Below are 18,665 nucleotides of genomic sequence, written 5' to 3'. Positions count from 1 at the left end.
ACGTGTGCTCCCATCAAACTCTGGGCAACTTGGAAAACGCCTTCACCTTTTCCTTCTCTAGACGGGGAGGTTGGGCCTGAGGCTGTTCCATATTCACTCCAGGATTTGTTGTTCTGACCCCTCCCCCCCTCCTCACCTCCTCCCATCACCTCGCATGGTCATGTCCCTCTCTGCTGTTCTGCTGCTTGACTTTGGAGAGGTTTCTTTGTCTCCTGGAGCCTCAACTTCCTCATCTGTAAAACGGGCAGGATGACGGCTGCTGAAGGGTTGCTGGGAAAGTTTAATGAGCAAACCCAGGTGCGTGGACCAAGGGTCTGTCCCAGCACAACAGCCTGATGAATGCCCAGGACCCTTCTTTTCCAAGTGTTGGGCTTCCAGCTGGACGGGGCCTGCTAGGCTCATGTCCACGGAAGCCCTGATTCTGAGATGGGCGAGGTGTGGAGACAGATGTGGGCTCTGGGCCCTGCACGCCTGGGCTGTGGCCTCCACCTCCGCCGTTTGCCCTCTGAGCGGCTCTGGGAAATGACATCGTCCCTCTCGGATGCCTTGTCTGTAAGTGGCAGCGCGAGTGAGGACTGAATCCCATAGAACCGTCATGAAACGGCTTAGCTGGGCACCTGGACTCCGGCGAGGGCTCAAAGCCATCCACCATCACTGTCACGCCGACCCGTCGTCCTGTTGGAGTCCACTTAGGAAAGCCCCTTAGCTTCTTTTCTAGATAAAATGCCTGAAATCTAGACTCCGTCCTCCCTCCTTCCCTAGCTTGATCTTCAGAGCTAGTTGGTAAATATGAGAGGCAGGCTCTGGGGAGGAGAGGGGCCTGCCCCATGTTGCGGGGTGAGCTGACGCGCTGCGGGAAGGGCACGCGGCACCTTGTTCTGACCTCGCTGTCCCTGTAAGAACCAGACAGAGACTGCCCCTCCTCTTTATAAAACGACTCGCTATCCACTCATGCCATTTTGTGCACAGTTCCTGGGGACTTGAGGACCTCCTGAAGCCAAGGCGCCCAGATGTCCCAGTTACCCTGCAGCTTCCTGGTTTTGCCTCTGTCCTGGGAAACAGAGCAGTGGGCCACCCCGCGAAAGCCACCGGGGACCCTTGAGCCCAGGAGTTGTCCTATGCTAGGGCCTCTTAGGTGAGGTACGGACAGGTGTCCTGATGCCTGGGCTGGCCAGGGCTTTGCTTCCTGGTGAGAGGTGACACCTACCTTTTAATCCCCTTCTTGAAGACAGGAACCAGACCCTGCCACCCAGTTCTGGACTGGAGTGACGGTCTTCAGGCTGAGCCGAATCTTCCTAATTTCTGTGTACAGCAGGGCACGCCCCAAAGCCAGCGCCTTGTCACTCTTGAATGAAGCCCAGAAGATTTTGCAAAGTATTCTGAATTAGAAAGTGTGCTTCCATCTGCAAAAGACTTCTGTCAACTCAACTGGCATGCGCCAAAAAAACAGGGGGAGAGAGGGTGTGGCTATCCTTCTCACAGCCAAGAAGTCCAAGGACAGAGGCGTTCTCAGGCACACCTGCCTGCACACCCCCAGCTCTCAGGAGCTCGTCCCTGGGGCACAGTGGCTCTGCACTGGCCTCCCTGGCTTCACTCTCCGGAGGCTCCCCTGTGTGGTGCCAGAGATGGCTGCCGACAAGACCCGCCCAGCAGCCCCAGTGGAAAGAGAGCGCCTCTTTTCCACAGTAGCAGCAAAAGTCCCAGGGTTGGATTTGATTGGCTAAGTTGGGTCACATGCTCATTTTGGAACCAATCATAGTGACCAGGGAGATGGGATGCTCTGGGCAGAATTCTGTGCCCATCCTGGAACACAGGAGGTGTTGGGAGCCCTGTCCTTACTCATCCCAGCCACGTTGAGAGGGAGGCTCCAAACCAACATTAGGACAAGGGGCAGGCAGAAGCCACAGTGGTCCATTGCACACCCAGAACACGGTGGTGACATGTGAGAGCTCTGAGTGACGAGTGGGCCACGGTGGACGTGGGGAGCCTGGTCAGAGCCTAGGGATGCACGGGGTCTCCTGATAATCATGGTTTGCTGGAGGTTCGTGGGGAGGCTGGTCCCTGCTGGGAGCCGTGCCACCTGAGCAGGTTGTAAGGAAGGACCCTGACCTCCTCTCATGACCCTGACCTCCTCTAATGACCCTGACCGCCTCTATCTGTCTTCTGCTCTCTTGGCTACTGCAGGTTCCTCCGTGACCCAGTTGCTGGCCAGGGACATGGACAACGACCCTCTGGTGTTCGGCGTGTCCGGGGAGGAGGCCTCCCGCTTCTTTGCCGTGGAGCCCGACACCGGCGTGGTGTGGCTCCGGCAGCCTCTGGACAGAGAGGTATGACTTGCCCAGCCCTGCCCCAGTCCTTCCCTGGGGGACAGGAGCAAACACTGGCAGCAGGGTGGCTCACCACACTTTAGGGGCCTTCTTCCAAGACCCCTCTGACTCGGTGGGGGCGTCTTCCTGGGTGGCACCCCTCCTCTAGGCAGTGCTGGCCAACCTGGGTGGGGAGGGGGTGGTTGGGGTCTCCACGCAAGGGGCACGTTGGATGGACCCCAGGGGCAGTGACCGTGGGTTGTGCCATGGGACCACACAGGGGTAACAGGTCAACTCCCACCCTCAGCAAATGTTCCCCCAAAGGCCATTTTCTTTTCTCTCCCTCTCTTTCTCTGTCTCCCTCCCTCCCTTCCTTCTTTTTTTTTTTTTTTTTTTGGCACTGGGGATTGAACCCAGGGGCACTTAACCCCTGAGCCCCATCCCCAGCCCTTTTCTATATTTTATTTAGAGACAGGGTCTCCCTGAGTTGCTTAGCACCTCACTTTTGTTGAGGCTGCCTTTGAACTAGTGATCCTCCTGCCTCAGCCTCCTGAGCCACTGGGATTACAGCCGCTGTGCCCGGCTCCAAAGGGCCTTTTCCAGAGAAGCAGCATTGACGCTGATAGTCCTTAATAAATCAACAGAAGGGTGTTGAGTCAGCCCATCCTGTGCCTCTCCCTGCATTTGAGGGGATGGCCCCCAAAGCTGCCAGTGACTTGCTCAAAATTACACAGCAACTTAGAGGCCCCAAATCCTTGACTTTCTCGTTCTTTTAAGGCGAGGTCATAGTCCTCACCTGCTTCCCCAACCCACAGGGCAGTGTGGCGTTGGGGGATGTCTGGAGCGGTCCTGGAGCCCCCAGGCCCCTCGGGGGCCTCAGCACCTTGGCCTCTCTGATCGGCTCTTCCCTTTCTTTCAGACCAAGTCTGAGTTCACGGTGGAGTTCTCCGTCAGCGACCACCAGGGGGTGAGTGTCCCATGAGGCCACCGAGGACCGGGGCAGCCTGTTCCTGGCTTGGCGGCGTCCCTGGGCCCCATGGGTGGACAGAGGTCAGAGGCAGGTGGCAGCGCTGACCCCCGCCCTTTCCTTGCCAGGTGATCACACGGAAAGTGAACATCCAGGTGGGGGACGTGAATGACAACGCACCCACCTTTCACAACCAGCCCTACAGCGTGCGCATCCCTGAGGTAGGAACCCACGGCCACCCTGCAGGGTCCCAGGGGCCTGCTGCTCCCTAGGCCATCTGGGCAGCGTAGGAGGGGCCTCAGGGGAAAGGGCAGCTCCAGCTCTGTCCCACCTGTGTCCCAGCCTGGGGTCACTCTGGGCGGGTCAGTGAGCATTGGGGCGCCTCTGAGGACAGGGCCGGGCTGGTGGTTGGGAAGAGCAGCTGGGTCAGTGGACCACAGGAGCCACAGGCCGGAGAGAGCTCTGGCTGCCCTGGTGGCCCGGCTTCACTGGAGTGGAGGTGGGTGGGGTCTGGAGCGGCAATGCTGCCCCCTGCCTTCCATTCCCAGCCCGGCTCCGGCCGTGCGCAGAGTGTCTAGGGGCCTTGCCCCACATGGTCCCGCTTTGGCCAGGGCCAGGTCCCTGCAGGACTCGGGGAACACAGGATCCCCAGCAAGGACATTTCCCTACCGTGTGCTCTCTCCTGCAGCCCCCGGCCCCTGCTCTGTGTGCCCTGAGTCTGTCTGCATGAGTACCTACTTGTAAAATCAAGCCATTGCTGGTAATTGAGAAGTACAAATTATTGCATTACAAACGGTTCGTTAATAAGCTGGCTGCTGGCTCCCGGTGGCACTGGGGTTCTCCTGGCTTGCTGTCCCTCACCACACAGTGGCTGAGCCAGTCTTAGGGCTGGCAGTTGGTGGAAAGCTGCTGAAGGTGTGGGGCCTTATCTCAGGTCTGCCCTCACGGCTGGGCTGGGCAAGAGCTGTAAAGTGTCCAGATGGAAGATAGAATGCTCTGGAAGGGTGGGTTGAGCTCTAACCTCTTCTATTGTTAATCATTGGGTCAGGGAACAAAAAGGGTTTTGATAGAATATCCCATAGGCTGGGCAGGGGGAGAAGGACTTGTCCGAGGTCACAGGGCTGTGACTTGGAGCTTCTAACTCTCAGGGCAGGTTCGGGGTCCTCAAGGATGCAGAGATCTGTCTCCTGTTGCTGGCTCTCATTGCTCAGCCCGGAGCCACAGGTCCTGCTCTTGTGTTGGCAGAGGGTGGGGGGAAAAGGTGCAGAGGGGATGTCCGAGGGCCTTGCCCCTCCCCTGCCTGGGACACAGGAGGGAGAGCCTGCTGTCCTGAGCTTGGGGCACAGTGATGTGGCCAGCGTGCCCGGGGACTGCAGCTTGGCTCCAGGCGCACGCTCATTTGGAAGTCTCCCTAATTTAATTAAGGGGCTCTACGTGCCAGCCTGCACTCTGGGCCTGGGCTCAGAATCCAAGGGCACGGCTCGGAGTTAATGAGGCTTGGGCCCATTGCTCAGCTGCCATTCTGGCAGGCATGGCCGCCCTCTGTCTTCCCTCAAGGGGGGCAGCAGGCAGCAGCAATGGCAAGGGGACAGGGTCATGTCCCTTCTTCCCAGCCCTCGGGCCAGGGACCAGCCTTGCCCTGTCTCTTCCTTCAGAGATGGGACCTGCAGCCCCCAGTCCTGTCGGATGGCCCTGGGATTCTCCAGAGGCCTCTGCCTCCAAGGAGAGAGACTCCTCGGTTGTTCATTTATTTAACAAATATTTATTGAGTGTCTGCTGTGGGCTTGGCTCTGTGCCTGTCCTCATTCCACAGAGGCCAGGAGGCTGCAGGGATGTGGAACGACAAGCCAGACTGGAGACAGGAGACCTAGGTCTGGCCCTCCTCTGCTCCCAGATTGCTGGTCTGTTTGTTCAGGTCACTTAACCTCTCTGGGCCATAGTCCTCCTGATCAAATCAATCTAAGGGCAGGTGGGATAGGGTGGCCTGCCTCCTGCCCATCTGAGGAGGAGAGGGTGGACTGGAAGGGCTGGCTACAAGGACACACAGTCCCTGGCAGGAAGCCCACATGGTTTACTTGCTTGTGTGAAAACACCCCCAGGTCACTTCAGTGCCTGATACTCAATGCCCTGTTGGGGCTGCTCAGTGTGGCCAGTGGAGACGTGGTGTCAGCTGGACGGAGGCCAGGACACTTCTGATACAGTGTTCTTGGCACAACCCAGCTCTGGCCTGGAGTGGTCACCTGAGCTGGCATGTAGCTGCCTGGCTCAGGCCCCAGCTGAGCACCAGCAGGGCCTGTTGGCCCGGGGCCTGAGCAGTAAATTCAGTGGCAGAGGCCATTGGATGTGAGCAGGGTAAGACTGAGGCCAGAGAAACAGGGGAGGGGGCCCTGTCTGCAGTTAGGTGTGAGTGCCGGGGGCTGCCGGAGCGAACAGAGAAACCTCAGCAGGCTCCTGGGGGAGGGGGCCAGCAGCAGACTCTGGCTGTGGTGGCAGTAGCTGCTCCTGGGTCGTACCATGGGAAGAGGAGGATGGAGTCCAAACACATGGTTCTCGTCCCAGGTGTGCCAACAAGTGGCTGGGTCAGGCTTTTAACCCATCCCTCTGCTTATTGGAGTCTCTACAGCTGTCAACCTAGGGCGTTGAACCAGGCCTCTTGCAGGGCCCACGTCTTGTGGCCTGAGGAAGAAACCCGGCAGGAGAAGCTGCAGCGCTGCCTCTGTCCATGCAGCCCCTCTTGGGTCATCTCAGCCACTGCACCCTGTCCCTTACCTTCCTGACCCCCACACGGCAGCCTGGGCCCTGGTAATTGGGTCTGTATGTCGGGAAGTCAGGAATAGGCCCCGGGAGCACGTTGCAGGATACCTGTCAGGCAGGTCTCCTCTGGGGACAGTGAGCACAACCGGTGCCCTGCAGGATGGCTACAGGGCGGGTTTCTGAGAGGCCCTGCAGGCCACGCATCCCAGAGGAGCACTTTTAGCCCATCCGCAGCTGTCTGGAGACAGGGTCTGGGAGGACCCCAGCCCCTCAGGCCAGGAAGTGCAGGGGTGCTGTGTGGAGGCCGGTCAAGGCCAGGCCTCACCCCGCCCACCAGCCCCGTCCTCGGGAGCTCGCCCCGCCCACCAGCCCCGCCCCCGGGAGTCCGCCCCGCCCACCAGCCCCGCCCTGCGCAGGGAGGTGGGCAGGTGTGTGTTTGGGTTTGTTTGTTCTCTGTTCCTGCCCCGCCCACCCCTCTCCCCTCGCTAAGCTGTTCTCCATGTAATTATCCATTTTATCAGGGTGAAAGGGCCTGCAATTCACTTGTCGAAGCCCTAACGAGGCAGCGTGGATGCTTTCAAGTCCGTAAAGAAAAGGGAAATCCTGCTAGAATTGGCAACTTAATTCACCAAGCCAGCCTCGCAGGCCTCATTAAGTCCCCGTGTATTCATTTCAGGCTAATGGCTGTCATGCTGACTGCTGTTTGATTTGCTGTAATAGACTTTTATGGCGTGCCAATTTGCTCAAACGTGTTTGCCTGTGTCTGTGCCCAGCGGTGCTGCTCCGCTACCTCCGTTAGGGGCGCGTGCCCGCCTCGCTGACCTTCAGCGCTGCCCCTCCCGCCCCCTCCGGGGCCTGGCCCTCAGCCCCCCACTGCGCCCCAGGGAGGTGACCCTGGCACAGAAGGGTAGGGGTGAGGTCAGAAGGCGGACTGTGCCAGGCAGCTTCGGGGTCAGGGAATCAAGGGGGCCCAGTGGAGGCTCCGGGACACGGTGTCCTTGAAGTCCTGACTGGGCCAGCCTCCTCAGCTGGGCAGGAAGGTGTTTATCCATCCGCCTAACCTTCCTAAGGCATCCTCTGGCGTTTCCTGAGGGATTGCTGTATACACTGTGCTTTTCTAACCTGTTCTGAAGTCCAGCCTAACTGTCCATCAGAGCCCAGGTCAAATCCACTGTACCCAGACCCACCTGAGCCACCTCACCTAGCCTTTTTTTTTTCTTTTTAAAATGAACACAAGACACGTTTTGTGTCAGCTACTAAGCAGGGCCCAATGATTCTAAGCCAACCAGGACCTGCAGAATAATGCAAAGGACTCAACAGTGTCCAGCTGTGTTACTTTAGACAGGTGACTTACCCTTTTTGGACCTCAATTTTCTTATCTGTATGATGAGTGACAGTATCTGTCTTGCAGAATTGTTGTGAGAGCTATAATAATGTAGGCAGGAAAAGTCCCGGGCCCAGTTTGTGGCTCAGAATACATTCAGTAAAATGCTGCTAATTAAGGCTGAGCTCTTTGTCCTCAGAGAAGGTGATTTTACAGAGAAAATCCAGTAAGTGGGTGTCTGCCTGCCCTTAAATAGATCAAATGTCAGGGTGGCTTGGTATGTATACACCGAGATGATCTGTCTATAGGGGTTATTTGTGTGGGTCCTTACAGAATGAGTAGGAGTTTGTTAGAGGAGGAGGCTATGACGTCTCTGAAGATCATTCCCTTTGGGGACCCCTGGGTTTCTTTTCACATGCTAGAATTTCCCCAAGAGGCAGACCCTGCTGAGGAGGGACTGTGACTGCGTGTCTATCCCTGGCAGTTCCCCTGTTACCTTGTGGAAACAAAGACAGGCTGGAAGTGGGCCCCTGGGTCTCTGCCCAGCTCTCTGTGACACTCAGGTCCTGCACAGATCCTTGTCAATGGTGGCTTCAGGTGACCAGTTGAGGAGGGAGCAGGCTGCTTGCAAGGGAGGGCTGGAGCTGGAAGGAGATGGTGGGAACCTGAGAGATGGAGGGTCCTTGCCTGAGCCTCAGAGCTGGCTGGGGGCAGGATCTGAACCTAGGCCCCCAGGGTCCTGGGTCCTGCAAGCTGCACCATCTTTCCATGTCACTTGACGAGGACAGATGAAAGTTTCTCACTCCCTGGACCTCCTTACTAGAGACAGAAAGTGGGCTAGAGGTGTTCCTGGAGATCACTAGTCAGTAACTTATTTCTGTGACAATAACACTAATAAGTTATTGTTAGTAGTGTTAGAAAGTTTCCTGTGTGCCCAGGTGTGCTGTCTGCTGGCCTCTCCACACCCCCATTCTGCTCCACAGGTGTCAACCAGAACTAGAGAAGGTAATGCTTGCCCTAAGTTAGCCCAGGGACGGAGCCAGGATTAGGAGACCAGCCTGGCTGCGTGGCTATCGGCAGGTAGCTTCTCTTCCACCTGTGAAATGGGAATAACTGTACCCACCGCAGATGCTGCCAGGATCCAGGTGAATGAGATCGCGCTTGGGAAGTGCTTAGCGCAGGGCCTGGGGAGGTATGAGCCCAGCAAAAAGGTCACGGTTGTTATTGTTGCTTGTCCTTCTCTCTGAACCAGAGTGAGCAAGGACGGGGCTTGGTCCTCTGGGTCGGGGCCTGGCTGGTGCATGGTGCTCAGTGACACTTGAGTGAATCTCAGGGACACAGCTTTCTGTCCCCTCTGCTTATTGGATGACTGTGAGGATCAGAGAGCACTTACACAGAGGGCTGGGGGTGGGCAGTGTCTTCTTGAGGTGAGCGGTTCCCTGGTGGTGCTCAGCTGGGGCTCGGGCGAGGAGCAGCCAGGGCTGGCGCCGAGCTGGGGAGAGTTGGCACACCTGCCCCACCCCTTGCGTCTTCCGGGCCATCTGAGCACAGCCTTGCTCTGAGCTGGTGCCCTCTGGTACTACCAGTTCCTGGGGTTCAGCCATGCCATCCCCCGTGTGTGTGGCAAGTGGAGAGCCCTGAGGGGTGGCCAGACGGGGCTCAGTACCCGCAGAGATGGACTTATTAGCACCTGGCGCGGCGAGCAGCAGCGCCCCCAGCTGGCCTTCTGAGGGGGTGCCTGTCAGGTCTGAATGATTTATACACTGCAGCCTCAGGTTGCCGCAAGAGGTGGGGGAGGGGCTCCCTGGACTTGTACCCAGCTGTTCCCCCCAAGGTGTCAGTTCCACTCTTGAAAGTGTCATCCCCCCCACTCCAGGAGAGGCAGCCCCTTGACAGACCGTATTAATTTATACCTCGGGGCCACAGTGCCCGCAGCCCCCTCTGCATCTCTAACCACCGGCCTATTGATCTGGGAGAGGGAGACCAATAAATCATCCCCGGGCGCTGGGCTCCTGCTGACCAGAGTCAGTGTGGCTTGCCTGGCCAGACGGCAGCCCTGGCCGATGTCTCTATGCCCTGTATGAGCGGCCTGAGGCCATCGTGCCTTCCCTGGCCTCCACCCGGTCAGCACCGTGACAGATACCTGGGACCCTCCTTTCTCACGGCAAGCAGATGCCACAGCTGGCAGCAGCTGGGACAGTGAGCTGTGGGCTTGCAGCGATGGCGTAACAGCATGCACGGGCACGGGGGCCGGCTGCTTGGCTTTGCATGGAGCCAAGGGGCTGTGGGGGGGCGCTCATCTTCTGGGCCTCTGAGGGTTTTCTTGTCTTCATCCTCGTGACAGCTCCGTGAGCCCAGGGGGCGGGGGGCTGTTCTTTGCATTTTATAGATGAGAGAAACTGAGGCCAGGCAAGCGCGCTGACTTCTCCCCGCCCCAGAGTCAGAACACCCTCCTCAACCAGCGTCCTGCCTCCCAGAGTGTCCTTTCCGCTTCTCGGCTTTTTGTTTTTGGTACCGGGGATTGAACCCGGGAGCGCTTAACCCCGGAGCCACACCCCAGCCCTTTTCTTATGTTTTATTTGGAGACAGGGTCTCACTGAGTTGCTTAGGGCCTCACTAAATTGCTGAGGCTGGCTTTGAACTCACGATCCTCCTGCCTCAGCCTCCTGAGCTGCTGGGATGACAGGCGAGTGCCACCACTCCTGGCATTCTCATTTCTTGATGCCTTTGCTTGTGTCTTTGTGTGGCCCTGACCCAGCCAGGATGTGGGGAGGGTCTGGGTGCTCTGGACCTCATGCCATGGCTTCCCCCACCCTGGACGAGGACTGTCCCCCACATCTCCTGCACAGGCTGAGGGTTGGTGGAGAAGCTTCACTCCGAGCCCACTGCCAGCTCTCTGCACTGAGCGCCACCCCTGCTGGCCGCCTCCCTGCCATGGCCACAGGGAGACTCACCATGGTTTGCCATCCCCTCCTGGACCACAGATCCCACAGAACGGGGGCCAGAGGCTCAGCCCAAGCACAGGGTTCAAGGAGCCTTGCTCCCTCCTCTACCCAGTGGGTGAAGTCAAGGACCCCGGCCCCTCATGAGCCCTGACCACCCCTCCTCTTCTGTGCCTGAGGGGCGTGGCCAGGGCTGTGCACAAGGAGAGGGGACAGCTCAGGTTTCCTCCTCACTTCGAGCTGGGAGTCTGTGGGGTTCCGACAGCTCTCTGGCAATGTCCGCAGGATGCTCCACCATGAATACGAAGCGGGGCTGAGCGGAGCCCGGCTCGGGGGCATCTGGGTCTGTTCTGTGCCCTCGCCCATTAAGAACCTGGAGATGGAAATAGCCCTGCCTGGCCGATGTCTGCAGAACCCGCACCCAGAGCCCGCCTGGTGTCTGTCCAGTCTCTCTCCTTAACGGTCTCCGGACCCCCTGGTGCAGGAAGGCAGTGGGGGTGGGGAGGCTTAGGAAACAGAGGCTCTAGGGAGATCCCACCTGTACTAGCAGGAACTTGGGCCCTACTGTGTCCTGACGACCTGTGTCTGTCTGTGACACTGGGTCTGGATCTCCACAGAGGTGCATGTGACAGAGCCACGTACCCAGGTTCCAACTCCAAACTGGAAGGCCTGGGGCCCTCTCTGACTTCTCCCTGACCCCAGAGTCAGAACACCCTCCTCAGCCAGCGTCCTGCCCCCCAGAGGGTCCTTTCCGCTTCTAGGCTTTTTGTTTTTCGAGCCTCAGTGTCTTCATCTGTCAACTAGGAATTTATGGTTTTTTTTTTGTAAAAATTCCCAGGGACACGTATACAAAGCCCCTGGCACAAAGGTAGCACTTGGGAAGTGGTGACTGTCCCACTCCTTGTGGACTTTCTCCAAGGACCTCAGGAGGGTTGATGGGAAATCCAGGGGGCTCGACGGGCGGGCTCCACTGCTAAGGACTGATTGGCTGATACAGGGTGTCCACGCTGGGGAAGCTGACAGTCCAGCAGAGAAAGGAGACGTGTGGGAAATGTGAAATGAAGATATGATAAGGGAAAATGACACAGAGCCACAGAGAAACACCTAGTAAAAGGCCGAGTGTTCCCCACAGGCTCCTTGAAACCAGCACCGTGGGACACACGTCCTGCAGGTAGTCAGCACATCCAGAGAGGGTGAAAGATTGGCCCTCGGTCACCCAGTGGTCAGGGGACCAGCGGTCAGTGGACCAGCGGTAGCCAGGGAAGACTCAGGGAATCAGTTTCCAGGACCTGCGAGGGGGAGCCCGCCCCTGGACCGCACAGTTTGATCTCCTAGGGGAGCCTGGGCACCCGGAGCAGGCGGGGCAGAGTGCTGCTCCTGGTGCCCGCGGCTCACATCCTGCAGGACCAGGGGCCCGGGCTATCCCGAGGGCCTGGCCCCCCATGCCCGTTCCTCCTGTGTCCGTGGCTCTGGGACTTTGCCTCAGCCCCTCCCCTCCCCCTAACTGGTTCAGATGTTGTCAGAGCAGCTTGAGGACAGGCCTGGCAGGCCCGTGACCCGGGGACCCCACACAATGGGCTGTTTTGATGTGTTTGTGTGCCCCTGGCCACCTTGTTTCCTAGCAGGAGGGGGACGGGAGAGCGCTTTGGGTGGGTGGAATGATTATAATTTCTGTGACTCCTTAGCAGCCTTTAATTACTTCGCGACTTTGTGGAGCTGGCTAGCAGCCGCGAGGGGCGGGCCGCCGCTTCATAATAACCTTAAGTGGAAGCCGCCTGTCCGTCTATTAAAAAGCGCGCTCCTCTCTCTAGATGAGATAATGCCAGCACGAGATCTCGCCCGGGGTGTAATCACTGGGTACCGTTAATCGTCCCCGCTACTGTCTTCCTCTTCAGTCGGCCAGCCCACCTCCTAGGCGTGGGGACTGCAGCTACCGAGAGCCGAATGCCCGGTCACGTCCTTGTCCAGGAGGGCACAGGCTCAGGCTGGTCCCCTCTTCCCCTCAAGTCCCTGTGAGAGGGAAGTGGCCCGGAGGCCCCTTCCCCCAAGCCCTGTCCCTCTCTGTAACTCCCAGTCGGAGCCAGCCACACCCCCTTCCCTACTCAAACCCTCCATTTCAAAAATCCATCCATCTGCACAGGGCTTTGAGCTCCAGTGTGCCTGCCCTTCCTGCCCTGGCCACCTTCCTGCTGCCCAGCCTTTGCTCATGCTGTGTCCTCCCCTGAGAGGTCATCATCCAGGCCAGCCGTACCCCTGTCCTTCCACCATTTTAGCCAAGTGTGACTCTTCCTTCCTCTGAATGACCCAGTGGGAGAGGCCAGATAGTGGTCCTCCTCACACCCTCCCCAACCTAGCTTCTCACCCTCCAACAAGGCCATCACCCAGTGTGGGCCCTTGACCTTGAACCAGAAACATGAGCCAAAATAAACCTTTTTCCTTATAACTTAACCAGTGTCAGGTATTTTGTTATAGTGACAAAAACAGACTACTACAGTGGGGATTGAGGTCAGGAAGGACACAGTAGCCTTGCGTGTAAAGGCTTATGCCCGTGGCATGGGTTCACCACCGGGTGTTTTCTCCAGTAGCCCCTCACAGGCTTCTGGGAGTTTGGTCTTCCTTTTTCTTCCCTTGATGGCTGTGTTTTCTGAGGGGCCTGTTAAGGATGCACACGTAGCAGCGCAAAGCCCTGTGCTCAGCCGAGTTCATGAGTGACACATCTGTGTGCCCACATCCAGAGCAAGACACAGACCTAGCGGCACCTCGAAGCCTCTCCCCCAAGGTAACACTGCTCCTGGTGTCTAGCCCCACGGGGTGCCCTTGCCCATCATCATGTATCACACACGCGCCCGTTAGGTCTTGATTGTCATCTAAGCTCCTGGGAACAGGCAGCTGGCTTCCTCTTGGAGGCCGCTCCCCACAGTGGTTAGCACTGTGTCCAGAGCTCCAGGGACCCGAGTCTGAATCCTGGCTCACTGCACAGCAGCCGCGGGTCACGGGGAGAGGACCGCCTCTGAGCCAGTGTGCATGGTGCTCACATGAGCAGGGCTGCCACGGAGCAGGTGACGTGGGACCAGAGCCCCCACACGGCGTGCCTGTGGCCATCCCCTCTAGACACCATCTCCCTGGTCAAGGGTTATCTCTGCAGGAGGACCCTGTGCTGGGGTAGGAGGCTGGATGGGGGGAAGGGAAGTGCAGGGAGCTAAATGGAGTGGAAGGGACTTGGACCGAGAGGAAGGAGAGAGGGGAAAGGAGCGGGGGTCTCCTTCATGCATGCCGTCTCCTTTGATCCTCAGAATAGTCCTACATGTTGGTAAGAGAGGTGGGCTTATCCCCACGGTGCAGCTGGGGAAAAGGGCCCAGAGAGATTAAGTGACTTGTCCAAGGTCACACAGCTGGCTTCAGATCTCATTTGTGCTGCCCGCAAAGCAAGTCTGCGTGCAATTGCTCCCCGGAGTGTCAACTCCGGGTCTGGGGTTCACTGTAAGGCTGCTGCCTCCGGAGGAGCTGGCCTTGAGCCCGCAGAAGGTAGAAGGGGGGTGGGTGGCTTAGTCAGGGGAGCGATTCTTCCTAAGTGACCTTCATTGTGTTCCGGCACCTTCAGCCTCCCACGAAGCTGTTGCTGCCGTTTATATCAGCAACCCAATCTCAGTCCTGCGTGAGAAAACACAGAAATCTTTAAAGGCTTCTTAGCAACGGGAACAGGCTTTTCTCTTTTTTCCCCTCCACCTCTCTCTTTCTTCTGGTCAGCGCCGGGGCAGGGCCAGGGCAATGGGAGAAGAATAATAAGTTCTTGCAAAGCATCATCTTTCTCTCACCTCCCCCAGACTCAGCTCCTCCGACTCAGGGCCTACCAAACCTTAAAAAAAAGGATTCCACCTCGTGCAGACCGAAAGCTGGAGCCGGAGGAGCCTGCGGCAGCTACTGGGGCGGAAGGCCCTAAATGGTGTGGAAGTAATGTCTAAAGTGCGCTCGCCATTACGCACGTTCCCACGGAGCCGTTCGGCAGCCACAGGAAATAAATAAATAAGTGTGCAAGATCCGGGGACTGTGCTGTGCAGAGGGGGGAGGTGGCAGGCCACTGGGGTGGGGCAGGAGGAACGTGGCCGGGCTCTTTCCTTCCTTCTCTAGCCCTGCAAGTGTGTGACGCGCCAGGGACACGGCGGACACCTTTTTGGTGTGGCGGATCTGATCCAGCCACGCCTCAGCGCTGCGAGAAGCTTCTTCCTGTTCCTCTTCTGTCTTCTTCCCCCTCCCCCTTGTTTCTGGGACCCCAGGACCGAGGACCCCACGCCTCAGATCTTTACACTATCTTTCCATTTCTCCGGAACACTCTGCTCCCTTGTGACCCCTTTTCCGTGACTGCCACCTTCCCTGGGGATCTTCCAGCTGGGTTTGAACTTTTCCTTCCAAATGCAGATCACTGTTCTGGCCTTCGGAGACCAGAGCTGTGATCGTGGGGTGGAATCATGCACCTCTACACAGCACCTCTGGTACTGTCATTTCTTGCCTGTGTCCGTGAGCCCTGTGACAGCAGGGGCACCTCCCTGGGATCATCTTCCCCTACTGGCGGCCCCTGGCCTGGGGCCTGTGAGGGCTCCATAGTGACTTGGTGCACGTGGCAGGCCCTGCTCTGGGGGAGCCCCCACCCTGCAGCCCATCTGCTCCAGGTCCCACGTGCCCGTCCTTCATGGTCTGTTGCCAAAGCCCAACACGGAAGGCAGCTGAGTGGCAGCTGAGTTCCTGCCTGGTCTCGCCAGAGTTCAAAGGCAGCCAGGGGAAGGGACGGGGCGGTGAGGATGTCTTCCTCGGAGCTATTGGAAGATGGGGTGCCATCTGATGGGCTGGGTACGGTAGGCAGAATAACGTCCCCACCCCAGGTGTCCATGTCCTGTTCCTGCACGCTATGAGACCCTGCGTGGCAGAAGGGGCTTTGCTGCTTGGATTGGGAATTCTGAGATGGGACATGGTCCTAGTTTAGGACCAAGGCACTCACAAGGGTCCTTGCCGAGAGGCAGTGAGGGGAGGACAGAGAGGACACGTGGCCCTGGAAGCAGAGGTGAGCTGGCTTTGAAGTCAGGAGAGGGTAGCAGCCAAGGCGGCAGATGGCTTCTGGAAAAGGCTGGGGACACAAGGGCGTGGTCTCCCTGGGGCTGCAGGAGGGAGCACGTTGCACCTGGTGCAGATCCATTTTGGATTTCTGACCTCCAGAACTGTAAGGTGACAAGTCTGGGCTGTTTTAAGCCACTAAGCACGTGAAAGTCTGTGAGAGCAGCCAGAGGAAGCTGCGGCCGAGGTGTTGGGAGGCAGAGTGGCGGGGGGTGCATTCTGAAGTCCCTCTAGCACCCCCACACTCTGCTCCCTTGCTTCTCTGAGGCCCTTTGGGCAGGAGGATGGGGGACGCCAAGGTGGGTGGTCCAGACATGGGGGCTGTTGGGAATGGTCCCCAAGCACCAGCCGTAGGCAGGATGTCCAGGGCTGGGGAGGGCCCTGTGGGGCTGGGAGGGTGGGATGGGGAGCCTGCGGGTCTAGAGCCGCCATTTAGGGGGTCCCCATGCCGTGGTGTGACGAGCTGGAGGCTGGCCGGCAGGCAGGGTGGGCAGGGGCTCTGTCCAGCAGATGGCCACCACACTGCTGGGACCCAGGAAGGAGGACCCTGCAGGGCTTGAGTGCCCGTGGCCCTCCTTGGAAGCCTGGCTTCCTGGCAGTCGTCCAGAAACCAGAGTGGGGGAGGGTCCTCGCTTGGCTGGCAGCAGTGACAGCGGGGTGCAGGAGGGTGGGCCCCGCGTCCTGGACCACCTCATTCACCCATTCACCTGCTCGCCGAGCCTTGCGGGGGTGCCTGCTGGGTGCTGGGGATACAGGGGAATGAGACATGTGGCTGCCCTTCAGGAGACCCTGGCTGTGCCCCTGAACACCCACAGTGACTCTATAAAACAGCACTTGAGACCCGGTACTTGGGGACCAGGCGGTTACCACCTACAGCTTGGCTCTCTGGATTGCTGAGGGGTAGAGCAGGGTGGCTCAGCCGTCCCAGCTTTGGAGTCCTGCCCCATGCCAGCCTGTCCTGACCCAGGACCCTCGCCGTCCCCAGTGTGAGGTGGTGCCAAGCACATCTTCCTCCAGGCTGCAGACCTGGGCAGATGCGCTCTGAATGAGCTTGGCGAATTGGCGCTCCCTGCCCTGTGCCACCCTAGCAGCTCACTTGACAGCCGGCAGGGTTCACCTGCTGCGCCCAGAGGGAGAGAGCTGGGGCCAACATCGGCTTCCCATCGGCTTCTTTATTTTTTTTTTTTTAATATTTATTTTACAGTTGGACACAATACTTTATTTCACTCATATATTTTTACGTGGTGCTGAGGATCGAACCCAGGGTCCCACGTGTGCGAGATGAGCGCTCTACCGCTGAGCCACAACCCCAGCCCAGGCTTCTTTATTTCTGAGATTGATAGAGACCCCAGGATAAGGCCCTCCAAGAGGGATCAGGGGCTTAAAAAGGAAGGAGGAAGCCGGGCGTGGTGGCACACGCCTCTAGTCCCAGCAGCTCGGGAGGCTGAGGCAGGAGGATGGCAAATTCAAAGCCAGCCTCAGCAATGTCGAGGCACTAAGCAGCTCAGTGAGACCCTGTCTCTAAAAAATACAGAAAAGGGCTGGGGATGAGGCTCAGTGGTCGAGTGCCCCTGAGTTCAGTCCCTGGTACCAAAAATCAAACAAAAAGAAGGAGCAGAACTGGGGCTTTAGGAGGCCTGATATGGGACTAGGAGGACCCTTCTCTTCCTGACCTTATGTCACTTGTCTGACACCTGGGAAACCCCAGTCCCAAGTCCCTGGTCCATGAACTGATTCAAGATGGGGTTTTCCAGTCTCGTAACTTCCTTGAACCCTTAGGGGGCAGAGGGCACGGGGCACACAGAAGAGCAGCATTATTAATAATGACAATGATGAGATGATAATAACAAGACGGAGACTGCCCCTGCATCCTGTGTCCTAACCTACCCGTGACATCAGTGTGTCAGTCAGCTATGTTGCTGCAGTGAAATTCCCGCCACCGGATGCTCACGGAGTGAAGGGAGGTCTGTCTAACTCATGGCCTCTGGGGCCCTGCAGTCAGCACAGGCTGCTGGGGCTCCTCCGATCGCCCATGGCGGGGGCACCCCGTATCTCACTGAGTTGCTTAGGGCCTCATCGTTCCTGAGGCTGGCTTTGAACTCTCGATCCTCCTGCCTTGGCCTCCCTAGCTGCAGGGATTACAGGTGTGCGTCACTGTGTTCGGCAAGCAATCACACCCTGAACCAGGAGCAGAGGGACAGACTGGGGACCCACGCTCCCCTTTGAGGGCACTCCCCCCAATGACCTAAGAATGGTCACTAGGTCCCACCTTTTAAAGCTTCCACCCCACCAATAGCACCACCCTGGGCACCAAGCCATTAACCCTTTGGCCACTGGGAGACACTTGGGCCTCTGGGCTGCAGCCCGAGGGACTGGGACCACCCTGTTTTTAAAACAGCAGGGGCGCTGGGCTCCCAGGGCAGGGCTTGTGGCCCAGGGCCCCTCGTAGCTCCCCCTGCGGTCTCCCCTGTGCGCTTGTCTCCAGCACAGGGCCCTGGAGAGGAGTGGGGTGCCAGACCCTCCTGAGTCCTCGAGAGCCAGGCTGGCAGCTGGTTCCTGGAGAGACGGCTCCCCCCGACCAGTGCCCGCTCGTGTGCACACACCTCGGCGGCCACAGCGCCCTGCCTCCTTCTGTCCCGGGCGTCTCCCTCACGGGTCAGCGCCTCGGAGTGCTAAATCATGAGCAAATCGGCCACAGCCAGCAGGAGGCCAGGAGGACACGGGGAGGGGACACCACCATCAAGGCCATTAGCACTGAGCTGGCCAGGCAGATGGAGACGGCTGATTGGGACAGAATGGCCGGGCCCCCTCTTCAGGGCACTGTTTGTAGCCCTGCCAGCCGCGACATGGAACGAGATACCTGTGCGCCCTGCGTGCTCCCTGAGAATTTACCAAGCGTGCACGGTCCGTGGCCTGGACGTTGGCTTGGCCTCTGTTCATGCGGGGGCAGTCTCTCCCCCTCCTGGTGTGGTTTGCAGATGTTCTGTCTTGAGGGGAGCAGAGAAGCAGGACCAGGGCTCCAGGTGCTGGACAGATGTGAATTCTGGCCCAGACCCTCCCTCTGGGCAAGTGATTAACTCCACTGGGCCTCAGTTTTCTTCTCTGTAAAACGGGAGCAATCCCAAAACCTACTTTAGGAGGCTCCTGGACACGATGTGCTTAGAAACCCGCACGTGATAAGTGCTCCTTAAGTTGAGAAGGGAAATGGCGCATCCTGCCTGGGACCTCACTGTCTGGCTCCCCTGGCCTGGCCTGCTCAGCGAAGC

General features: G+C 58.4%; 1 protein-coding gene across 1 annotated transcript in view; it reads left to right on the top strand.

Moving 5' to 3' along the window:
• Positions 1–2,117: 2,117 nt before the first annotated feature.
• The window catches only part of LOC114089402 (cadherin-23), a 213,280-nt gene continuing 196,732 nt past the window's right edge, over positions 2,118–18,665 (top strand). Inside the window, exons 1-3 of the mRNA XM_071611711.1 lie at positions 2,118–2,327; positions 3,226–3,273; positions 3,402–3,494. Of these exons, the coding sequence (XP_071467812.1) occupies positions 2,118–2,327; positions 3,226–3,273; positions 3,402–3,494 (351 nt within the window). The remainder of the gene's footprint in view (positions 2,328–3,225; positions 3,274–3,401; positions 3,495–18,665) is intronic.

This window comes from Marmota flaviventris, chromosome 4 (genome assembly GCF_047511675.1).
Source record: "Marmota flaviventris isolate mMarFla1 chromosome 4, mMarFla1.hap1, whole genome shotgun sequence".
Classification (NCBI taxonomy): domain Eukaryota; kingdom Metazoa; phylum Chordata; class Mammalia; order Rodentia; family Sciuridae; genus Marmota; species Marmota flaviventris.
The sequence above is the reverse complement of the archived record's forward strand: the minus strand, read 5'-3'. Positions and strand labels throughout refer to the sequence as shown.